The sequence below is a fragment of the Rissa tridactyla genome, chromosome Z (genome assembly GCF_028500815.1).
Source record: "Rissa tridactyla isolate bRisTri1 chromosome Z, bRisTri1.patW.cur.20221130, whole genome shotgun sequence".
Lineage (NCBI taxonomy): Eukaryota > Metazoa > Chordata > Aves > Charadriiformes > Laridae > Rissa > Rissa tridactyla.
The window spans coordinates 12439554-12451571 of record NC_071497.1 but is presented as its reverse complement, the minus strand read 5'-3'; the positions used below and the strand labels follow the sequence as shown (position 1 = coordinate 12451571).

The 12018-nt window shown below is 41.2% G+C and overlaps 1 protein-coding gene across 2 annotated transcripts in view; it reads left to right on the top strand.

The window, feature by feature from the left end:
• Positions 1–12018, top strand: part of SVEP1 (sushi, von Willebrand factor type A, EGF and pentraxin domain containing 1) — a 130927-nt gene that overhangs the window by 35761 nt on the left and 83148 nt on the right. For both annotated transcript variants that reach the window (XM_054187053.1, XM_054187052.1), the window contains exons 4-5: positions 9995–10153; positions 10393–10572. In XM_054187053.1, the coding sequence (XP_054043028.1) occupies positions 9995–10153; positions 10393–10572 (339 nt within the window). The remainder of the gene's footprint in view (positions 1–9994; positions 10154–10392; positions 10573–12018) is intronic.

Below are 12018 nucleotides of genomic sequence, written 5' to 3'. Positions count from 1 at the left end.
TTTGCAAATGTGTCCTTTTCTTGGCCCTCCCTTTTCCTTCTTGACTCAGAACCCTTTCTGTCAGCTGAAAGGAAGAGTAGAGTTATTAGGTACATGGTACAACGGTTGGTCCAGGCCTAGAGAAAACTGGGCTTCCAGTGCCTTCAGGTGAGACAGATACTAGATCTCTGAAACATGTATTTGCTCATCTGTGTGTAGCAAAAACGGAACAAAATGTTCGGGTTCTTTTAGTGGAATTTGCTTTACTTCAGGCTGTCTGTATTTTTTTATTGTTTTGTAAAAGAAAAAATGTAACTTCACAGCAAGTATGTTAAAATGGCAAAAAAGTGCACTTAGGACAGGATGGTGATGTTCCTTTTCAGTGTTTATGTATTTAAATAGCAGGAAGCTATCCAGAGATCCAGGGCACTTAGAACAGTCCATTTAGAGTAGCATGTGCTGTCACGTCAGCAGTGATTAAGGTTTACTGAGGAATGTGTGTCTGTGATTATGGTGAAGACTATGTCCAGAGAAGCTTACTATATAGTAGTTCTGCTCTGAGCAAAGCATTTTCAGAATTGCTTTTATTTCCCCTTTTAAGTAAGGGACTAATTGTGTGCGAAGTTTTGGACACAAAACCTTCACTTGCTCATGAATACATTAATGAATAATGTCTAATTGCATGGCAAACTTCACAAAGTCAACACAGATCGTTTCCTAGAAAGACCTTTTTGTAGTTTCAGAAGTGCTTGTACACTTTTATCAGGATACATTTTAGAAATATGCAAGGGCATGAGGACATACATCGTTATGCAAGCTCTAAAAATCAGAAGTGCTGGCATGAACTGATATCCATAGCTAGTAGGCATGTTTATGTTTGCTTTGGGTATGCCCAAACAAACAAACAGCAAACCTGTAAACACTGTGTAAAATGCCACTGAGATTTAAACTAAAAAAGCTTCATTTCAATACATGAATGCCATTTCTGAGTATACAAATTGCCCAAGTTGTCAGGATATATCTTGTGAACTTGTAGCTTGAATGAAGCATGGGTAGGATTTTTTTTAAGTTACAATACACTACATGGAATCAGGATTTTTTGTTTTTATTCCTGAGTAAGCCACGTGCTTTTAGGCAAAGAGAGAAGTTACCTTCTGTAAAAGCATATATAGTAGTCTTTATTTTTATGATTGTAAAACATGTAAAATACTTTTAAAAGCTCCGTGTCCTTGCAACACACGTGTGGTTCAATTATGAATCTATTTAAGGCACTCACCACATTTTTAACATACAATAATTGGTCTGCTTTTTAAAAAAGTTTTAAAACTGGGCATAAGTCAATTTTCTATGTATTGTCAGTACTGCTACTATTACCAAGGAGGATGTTTTGCAGTCAGAGTCATTGCTTTGCATTAATCCTGTCTAAATCTGCTGGCCCCAAGCCTACCCAGGGATTCTCAGCACAGTTATGGCTCACGGCCAGACCTCCCAGTGGAAGAAGGTCCTTGTAGGCATCCTAACTTTTACAAGCTGTGATAGCTCTTGTGCTTATATTCTTCAGCAGGCAGATTGTTCCCCCACACTGTGCATGCTTGGGGTCCTGAGATGGAATGGTCACCCAAGGGACTGCATCTCCTTCCAGGCAACTTTCCAGTTCTTCTGCCCCATGGGAGAGGATCCAAGATGCTCATTTTTATCGTGAACAAGTTATTTCTGCTGAAAGTTTGTTATGTCTCTTTGAAGTGCTTAAAGGTCTAGAGCTAGATCATCTCAAAGTGTCGTTACAAATGCTGCAGCCTGCTTGGTAGTGGAATATTGCAGTTTTGATGTCTGTAAACTCAGTAGAAAAGTTTGAGTGAACCTCTCCCTGTGTATCATTTATAGAAGTAGCTAAACTTCTGATTTGTTTCAGCCTGCTCTCCCCAGTGAGAGGAAATTTGTAAATTCCTCTGTAATGAAGAGATGGAGCAAATTACATCAAATAGGAACAGAGAAGACATCTAGCTTGTTAAATTGCTAATCACGTTGCTGTGAGAAGGATGCTTAAGGAATACTGACAAAGAGCAGATGGATGAGCAGGTTCAGTGCTGTCTGAAATTAATGCAGAGCACATGCTGGGGATAACAGGAGATACTGAAGAGTTGGAGAACATGCTGAGACTTAGCAGAAATCCTTCTCTGATCCCTACACTTAAAGGCAAGCTCAAGGTTTTCTTTTGCAGTCTTTATACAAGTCATACATGTCAAATGTTTAACTAAAGCCACTTCCTTGCATATTTCTTGTAATCCTGGCATGCTCCTGGCTCATGTATTTTTTTATGGCACCATACATGTTGCAAACTGCAGGAAGGTGGATTACGGCATCTACCAAAGATTAGCTTTCCGGAGGCATTTCATGGGCACAGAGTGCCCATTCTGACAAACCTACCATATAGGAAATTTAAAAAAAAAAATAATCTTTCCAGATAACTTAACTGTAACAACAAAAGCTGTAACTCCTGGAGGCAGTCTCTAAGGTAAGAGACCCAGGGTATGGAAAGTCTTTGAGAAGCAGGCTTAAAGATCTTCATGTGTGGGTCCAGTGAGGTACCTTTCAGAGGCCAGGGTAGTCTGTTTTTCTGCTGGCCCAAGCCAAGCATTTTTTGGCTTGTAAACACCAAGAAGGAAATCCACAACAGTAGGTCATTTTTTGCTTTAGTAGAATAGACTTGAAAATTACAGAATGCTGGGGCACATTGCTGCCCCACGTTTGCAGAATACAATAGTTAAAGCAACAGCCAAGAGAAGTCTTCTTGGGACAGTCCCCAGTCCCCTGCCCACTGAGAAATAGATGGCCACTTGCAGAGGCCACTCATGAATGAACTATGCAGCAGCAGCAGCAGAATGGGTTATGGAGGCAAGAGGGAGGGCTGGGCAACACTGCATGCTAGTACTGTGAGACATCCCAAACTCTTCCTGTGCTGCAGCAGTAAGTGGGAAAGCGTGAGGAAGTCTCTGGCTGCATGGTGTGGAGCAGGGATCTCCAATTGCTCCATGAGACCATGCGTTATCCATGTAAAGCATATTTTATTTGGCGGGCCATTGTCACAGGAATATATAACAGCCCTTTTTTCCTATTGCTTCTTCTAATAGAGGATGTGCCTGGCCCTTAGGCAAATCTGATCATGTAGTACTTTGTCACGATGAGAGATGCAGATAACAGGGTAGAAAGATGTAGCACACGATAATGTGCTGTAACTTCTTTGTACTTCCTTCCTCGTGAAAGTTTTTACTTCTATTTAGTAAAATAACTAAGCTTTTTAGTCAGGCCTGTTCAAGGTGGCCATTTTAAAACATGACTTATGTCAAATACAGCTACCACAGCACCTGTTTTACACGTACGAAGGTCAGGGTGGCATATTTTCTAATTTTCTTTTTTTTTTTGCTGTTGCCAAGGCACAAGAATCTTAGATGAAGTAAAGCAGTGGAGAGAGAGCCCACACCTTCAGTCTGTAGTTCTCCTCCAAGGGCATAAATGTGAGGTAATTTGAGGTTTTGGTTATCCTGATGTTGTGGACTATAATTTGCAGCAGTTTTAGGCACACACTGGATCTTCCACATAACTTCCAAAAAATTAATAAAAGTACAAGACTGCATAAGCCAGGTCAAAGATCCACATAACCGAAAATCTCCTGTCCATATATACTCAGTAATAAAAACTAAGGAAAGGGGTAAAGAATTTAATACAAACATCCAGTGATCATTGTTTAGACAACCTGTGACATATGGGTTGCATCATTTTTAGTAGACACAAACAAACCAAAGTAAGAATGAGTATTCATGATGCACTGTGTTTCTGAGACAGATTCACCACTTCATTACGTTGAATGTGTGCATGTAATCAGTGTCAAAAAAGTAATTACAGTAGCATAAAAATGGTTTGATTAAATGGAAAACTAAGCTTTCTCTCCTCATTTATGAATTTTGGGGATTGAGTTATGAAGACTATTTATGTATTTGTGATCTGCATCAAGGTGTCATTTCATTTAGGTCTTACAGATAGAGGGGAAAAAAAATGAGAATTGGAGACTATAATCATCACAGTAGCAGTGTACGAATAGAGCTCAGGTTGATACAGGAGAGAGCAGGATATTGCCTAGCTGATTCCTGCCATATCTCGTGGAAGATAAACCCTTAATCGGATCCTTCATTAGCATCAAGTGTGGAAAAAACAGTTCATGCCAGGGATTACTTAGTAGATGTAGTTATTGGGATAAATTATGCATTGAAGAAAATACAAAATCCCTCAAATTAATCTTTGAAATACATGGAGTTTGACTCTCCTCTCTCTTACACTGGAATAAATGAAGAATAATTCCATTTCACTGATTTAGATAGACTAGTATAGTTGGAGAGGAAATTGAGCTTGCCTGCTCTCCCAGGATTTTGAAAGATTTACATTTTTAGGAAGAATTGTTTATCCTTAAAATTTGTACTCGTACATTCAGAGGAAGAATTGTGACCCTGTGTCACAGAGTAGAATCCTTTGACACATGATCTCTACCTGTTTAAATCCAGACTGGAGGCTTTATGCGATCGTATGGTTTCAGTACCGGTTGGCTTAACTTTGACACTGGCTTTAGTATTTGTAATTTAAAAAAAGCCAAACTGGATAATATGTGTTAAGTGTTTGGTGAATCTCTGAAATATATCTTGTTTTATATTGTCACTTTTACAATGTTAAATTCTTTTGCTTAAGAATTAAAATACCAAATTTGTGATTATTGCAGGGAGGCAGAGCAGAAGAATTGCTACTGAATTTGAAAGTCTGTCCTTTGATTTTTTTTGGTGGACTTTCCTAATTTTCCATGTCCATTGTTCAGTTTCAGGCAACGTCTTGACATATAGTTACACTATATACGCATTGACTGAAATGTTTTTATGCCTGCCTTGTGGGTCTTTTATTTTGAGCAAACCTGTGTCATATTGCCTTTCTACTGCTTTCTCTTCTATGCACAACTTAATTTTTTTTGGTCAATAAGGAGTAAGAAGCGGTGTTCCATTGGTAGCCTAAGAAGTCATCAAGCCCTGTAGTGTTCGAGAACAGAATAAAGATGCTGGACTTCCTTACATTTTTTCATGTAGTTTTATGCCCTAGGAGAGCATAACTGAGGAGAATAATGTGGGAGGCATGCTGAATTAAGCATGTACTGTTTCATTGCCATTTCTGATCAGAAGGTTATTGCACTGTCATTACCACGGACAATCAAATCTGAATGTGAGTCATTGGTGAATGTCCACCATTTTATGAAAGCAGGTTGCTGTTTATGACAGCTGGCAAGATGTGAGCCATCTTTGTGTGCTTGGGGAGTTTGGGGCCTGTGCTTGTTTGAGTTAGGACACTAATCCCCGCTTTCAGATACCCTTTCATTCTTGTAACAAAGAGGTAATCCTCTGTTGCAACTCAGTATTCACTATTCTGGTCTCAAGAAGAGAATTACATTAAACAAAAAACATTTCCTTTCTCCTCCCCTTGCGTCTGGGCAAGAACCACACAGTTCACGTATAGGCAGTAGTTAATTTTTTTGTTGAGATCATACATGCAGATGTGCAAATAACTGTCCTCTCTTTTTAAAGGCTGATACTGTTAAAATTGTGTATTGGGTTTGCATGGCAAGATTTTGGTACTGGGCAGGCTACAGAGGTGTCTTCTGTGAGAAGCTGTTAGAAGCTTCCTCCATGTCCGACAGAGCCAATGCCAGCCAGCTCCAAGACGGACCTGCCGCTGGCCAAGGCTGAGCCCATCAGCAATGGTGGTAGCACCTCTGGGATAACATAGTTAAGAAGGGGTAAAAACTGCTGTACAACAGCAGCTGGCAGAGAGAAGTGACAATATGTGAGAGAAACAGCTCTGCAGACACTAAGGTCAGTGAAGAAGGAGGGGGAGAAGGTGCTCCAGGCTCCAGAGCAGAGATTCCCCTGCAGCCCATGGTGAAGACCACGGTGAGGCAGGCTGTGCCCCTGCAGCCCATGGAGGTCCATGGTAGAGCAGATATCCACTTGAGCCCACGGAGGACCCCACGCTGGAGCAGGTGGATGCCTGAAGGAGGCTGTGACCCTGTGGAGAGCCCACGCTGGAGCAGGCTCCTGGCAGGACCTAAGGACCTGTGGAGAGAGGAACCCATGCTGGAGCAGGTTTGCTGTCAGGACTTGTGACCCCGTGGGGGACCCACACTGGAGCAGTGTGATCCTGAAGGACCCCGTGGAAGGACCCGTGCTGGAACAGCTCATGAAGAACTGCAGCCCATGGGAAGGACTCATGTTGGAGAAGTTCCTGGAGGACTGTCTCCTGTGGGAGAGACCCCATGCTGGAGCAGGGGAAGGGTGTGAGGAGTCCTCCCCCTGAGGAGGAAGGATTGGCAGAGACGATGTGTGATGAACTGACCACAACCCCCATTCCTTATCCCCCTGTGCCACTTGGGGGAGGAGACAGAGAAAATCAGAAATGAAATTAAGCCTGGGAAGAAGGGACGGGTGGGGGAAGGTGTTTTTATGATTTTATTTTCTTTCTCATTACCCTACTCTGATATGATTGGTAATAAATTAAAACTAATTTCCCCAAGTTGGGTCTGTTTTGCCCGTGATGGTAGTTGGTAAGTGATCTACCTGTCCTTCTCTTGACCCATTATCCTTTCATCGCATTTTCTCTCTCCTGTCCACTGAGGAGAGGAGTGATAGAGTGGTTTCGTGGGCACCTGGCGTCCCAGCACAAAGTGGTTCCCCATTTCTAAAATTCTTGCCTTTTTTTTCATTCTTCACAGTGCCAGATTGATGGTTATTTACACTGGGATTCATTCACACGCTGTTTTGTGCCTTTTTATATCATCACATTGTTTGCACGGGGAAGCAAGCCTTAAAAAAAAAAATTAAATTGTTTATAGATTAGCACTGGAGAAGATGCTGTCAGTTTTTGCAGGTATAGAAGGCATGACAGTGAGTGCAGGAGGACTGGTGACTAGAATGCAGTGAAAATTTGGCACTGCTCAATTCTCGGAAGAGACCCCAGAGAGGCAAATTGTGATCAGTCATGGATGGGGCCACATGTGGCTTACCCACCAAGTTCTCTCTGACCTCCGAATTCATTGTTGTGTGTAGACTTGGGCCATGCTGAAGTGCTGTCTGGAGTGGGACGGGACGGGTCTGCAGTCTAGCTGGGTCAGGTATGAACAAGTCCAGTCTACAGCAGATGGATGAAGCTGTGGTCTTACACAGCTGATTTTGGATAGTTTTAACCTAAGCTGTGGCCAGGCTAAACTCTACGTCAGTGATGGAAATGCACAGAGGTGAGGATGATTATGCTCCATTCTTGAACACCTTGGTATCACAGGATAAACTGTGTCATCTGACACACTTGGAAATAGCTCTGTAACCAAGGGTTATCTTGTGGAAATTTTGAATGTAGCTTGCATGGAGTTTCGTAGCTGAGTACATCTAGGGCAGATGTGGAGTTAATGAGCAGTTCAGTGATTCAGGCTTGGAGAAAATTCTACGTAAAAAGCAAAGATAGGGTGTGGTTCAACTTTTAGAAAGGTGGTGGGAAGCATATGAAGCATACAAAAAGATTCAGGACATTTGGGGAAACTTGTCTGTCCCAGTAGAAACATTAATAACCATTTTAACAGCATTATTTACCTCCTGCTGCTTCACTGGAAAGAGCAAATCGTAAGTGTAAGTTGAGAATGAACCATTTTTGTCAAAGCCAGACTGATTAAAAGCCCTAAGTAAATTACTGGGTTTGTTGTTAAAAATGCTCACACCATCGAATGGGTGATTATTTTTATCCTGTAGTCCACAAAGCAGAAACAGAAAAGAGCTGCTGCTTCTTCATCAAAGGTGACATTCCAAGAAAGAGAGAAGTTAGGTTGGGTTTTTGTCATTTTTCTTTTAATGAAACATTTATTTTAGATGTCATTTTATATGCCCCACATAGAACAGAAGAGACTCATTTACTTTCACTGGCACAGGGAAGGCAGCTTTGTCATACAACAGGTCTCTTGTGATGGTTAACTTGCGCTCTTTCCTGTATCCTTTTGGATGCACTTCATCACTTTGTGATGGATACCGATTAGTTTTAATAAGGATACACAGAGACTTTCGCAAAGTGCCAGAGGGAAGTATTTCAGAGATTTCAGAGTAATACCTCTGATACTTAGCCAGCTTGGAGGTGATCGTCTGAAGCATGAGAGAATATTTCAGAGAGACTTAATGTCCAAAGAGGGGATTTCTGCAGAGCAGATGGGAAAGAAGCAGTAAGAGTCCAAGGGGAATGTCTTGGATGGGAAGAGCAGGTGAACTATAGGAAAGGGATATTTTTTTGCAAATGCTTTTCCCAAAGTCCCAAAACAAAAATGAAAAGCTATAATTCTGATTGGATTTTTCTGCCCATTTTCCCTCCTGAAATGCTTTGATTTGTAGTTATACCCTTTGCCACTTAGGCATTTTCATTGTATTTTTTAAAGTTTATTTAAAATACAGATTTGTGAAGCCGATTTACAGCACCCAAAATCACCTCTTAGCTGCTAGCCACTCGGTTGCTTTCTTCAAAATAAAACTGCAAATTTTTCTGAAAAGGAAACAAAAATATTATCTCTGGAAGCTCTTCAAAAGACAAGAAGCTCTTCTCCGTCTGGAAAGAAGGAAGCGCTAGCTGTTCATATGAGTTGATTTTTTAAGGTAGGATCCATAAAATTTAGTTTATGAAAGTCAAATCTCCCATGACAGGTGAGCAAGAAGGAGGCCGAGGTTTCTTTGGTTTTGTTTTTTGTGTGGGTTTTTTTTCCCAGTTGCCTAGAAAGCAGGAAGTTGTTTTCATGAATAAGACAAGACTTAGAGTATCTTAGCACCTAACTCACACAACAAACAGAGCTGATTCAATACCTACCAAAGAAAAGACTGATGCTGCCAGAATCTCTGAACACCAGGAAATATACCTCAATAGGAGAGATTTGCTCCAGAAGCAGAGCACACCTGACTGTGTAAGGACTTGAGGGTGTTTACAGGTGTATAGTTCTTTATACCATCCAGCGCTACATCAGGTCATACAAAGTGACTGTATTGAGCAGAGGAAATGAGAGGCTGACTTGCAGTCTGCAAGAGAAAGTGTGGCCATTAGGAAAATTTGTAGAAAGTGAAATTTATTAAATGAGAGCTTTTTTGACTGAGTTTTCAGAGCTAGTATTACGTAACCTGCTTAAAATATTTCCTGAACTTTACATCAGGAGGTATGTTTTTCAGCACAAGTGTCTTTGAGTTTTGTTTCAAGTGGTAATCTGATAAATCAATACTTCAGTTTATCAGAACCCGTTGATTAGTCACTCCTCTGTTTCTTACATCATCTTTGTGAAATAAATAAAGATAATTATGGTGGTTTCCTGAAGAATAGAATTCAAGGCAGAGAGAGATAAGACTCAGCCTTATCCAACCGATCTGAAGTTCTCAGGTGAGACGTGCCTTTTTCCTATGTGTTTTCCCTGCCTTTAAAGACGTCCTAAATCTCTGTAATGTTTGTGCATGTAGATGTATAGAGTTAAAAATATTAAATGGTATATAAATGAGTGCAAACGCTTCAGGGAGCAGCTGCTTTGATTAATTGCTTCATTGTTTGTGGTTCATACATTTTGGCAACTACAGTGGGTAGATCGTATATAATCATGATGGGTAAATCAAGGGCTGGGTTTTTTGCTAGCTTGTGTTAGCTTGTTACTAAGAGTTTGTATGCATGAAACATCATCGTAGTTCTGAATGGCAAGATTTTGCCTGAACTAATTTTTCACGCCTCTAAATCAGGAATGTCTTAGTGAGGTCAGCACAGGTTTTATCAGTGAAAATCTGGTGTGCTCCTGCCCTAAGATACACTTAATGTATGAGGTAGAAAAAAATAATTTAAAAAAGTAAAGCAACACAACTGAAAAATTATGCTAGCTGTGAAAGGTGGATACCCTGAACTCCTTTCTGTCATGTTTTCTTTTGCTCAACAGCTTGTCCACCAGGAACGTACAAACCTGAAGGTTCACCAGGTGGAATCAGCACTTGCATCTCATGTCCCGATAAGAATCATACTTCTCCACCAGGAAGTACCTCCATTGAGGATTGTACCTGCCAGGAGGGATATCATGCTGTAGGACAAACCTGTGAAGGTAAGGTTTTCCATCCAGAAACAAAATACCCCTGGCATCCACAATACAGTGCTGGGACAATTTTTTTAATGGTGTTTGCCCTGTGAAGGATGCGTCAAATTGCATGCAAGATTTTCTGTGACATTCCAAAACAACAAAAGTACCAAGTAAAGTAGGAAATGAAAAAGATTACTTTCCTTCAGTAACCTATTGCACTCCAGCTAGCATCATAACTCTGTTGTGGTTGTTTAATTATTTAGTTGTTCACTGTCCTGAACTGAAGCCCCCTGAAAATGGTTACTTTGTCCAGAATGTTTGCAACAACGACTTTAACGCTGCCTGTGGGATCCGATGCAAAGCAGGATTTGATCTTGTGGGAAGCAGCATCCGGCTTTGTCAGCCAAATGGCCAGTGGTCCGGATCAGAGGCTACTTGCAGAGGTATGGATGTTTTGTGTTTGAAAAGTCTTTCTCTGTTGGATTAGTTTGTTCGTAACAGTGGCTTTCTCTGCTCACTACATAGTCAGGCATGCAGATCTGATTCCATTACCTCTTGGGTGAAAGAATGTTCCAAAGGTAAACTCCCACTCCAATCTCTCTGTTTCCCTCCTTCCTAAAATGGAAAGTGGACATCTACAATAGAAAATGCAAAGCAATATTCACTAGGCAGACAGTCTTTTGCAAGTGAATCTACACTGTCCTTCCTAAAACCTCTCTCCACCTAATTTCTATGCATTTTGTATCTACATTATGTAAGTCCAGCGACCCTACAAAGTAGTCAAATATATAACAAGACCTTACCACATGGGTGTTTTAGACTATTCAGCAGACTCCTGGCTTAGACGGGCATTGGCGTTGGTAGACATTAACCACAGAAGAATTCCAATTTGGTTTCTTACAGTTCCTTCTTAAGAAAAATAGGTAAGCTTAGGCCTTGAGCATAGTCTTCAGAAGAATTTTGAGTGATGTTTCACTATGGAACAACTGGCAGTATCCTAGAAGTTGACTGTAAGAGAATGTCAGCTGGAAAATAATTAAACAAAAAGTGTGAAAGGGAGGAGACATGGGAAAGAGCATCCTGAAAAACATTATTGCTGGAGCTCTTACAAGTACATAGGGACACTGTTTTGCTTGGTTATCACTTACCTCTGCCTGAGGTTGGCTTCTTGATGTTTTCGAAGGGGGGCTGTATTCCCATGTAGTCCTGTCTGGTATGTCTTCCAAGGAGGGCCTGAAAAAAACAGGTAGCAGCCCTCATCTCCTCAGCAGCCACAGGTTGTAGTTCCACATGTTTAACTTGAGTTGAATGCACTTGACATTAGTATCCTGCACTGAAAGCTAGTAAATAAGAAGCCACGTGCTTGTTCTGTAACTCTTGCCCTGGGCCTTGAGTTCAGGGAGAGAGGCAGGACAGATCTTCGGAGGCATTAGCACTTTATGCCACTAGAGCAAACACTTCAGCTCTTAAAGAAACAGCAGTCATGGTTCTGAAATGAGGGATCCGAGCTAGAGATCAGTTCTTAAGGCCATTCTTATATAGTAGTTCACTTCTGCTTACATTGCAGGACTCTTCTTCAGATAATCCTGGAAAACTTAGTCTTCCATTAGAGCTTCCAGTGACAGAAGGCAGGAAGGAGAAACTTCCAATAGAAAATAAATTTCTGGCCAGTGCCATGAGGGTATCCTGAGAAGCTAGACTTAGAGCTGTTGACTTTCCAGCAGTCAAAACGTAGACTGAAGATGTATGCTACTTCAGGTAGACTGGGATACTGGGAAAGAGCACCTGCCTGTCAAAACCTCTCCCACACAGTACCCTCCAGTGCAAAAAATCTGGGGAAAGCTGGCGTCAGCCTCAAACAAAGGATCCCTCATCTTCACTGTCTATAG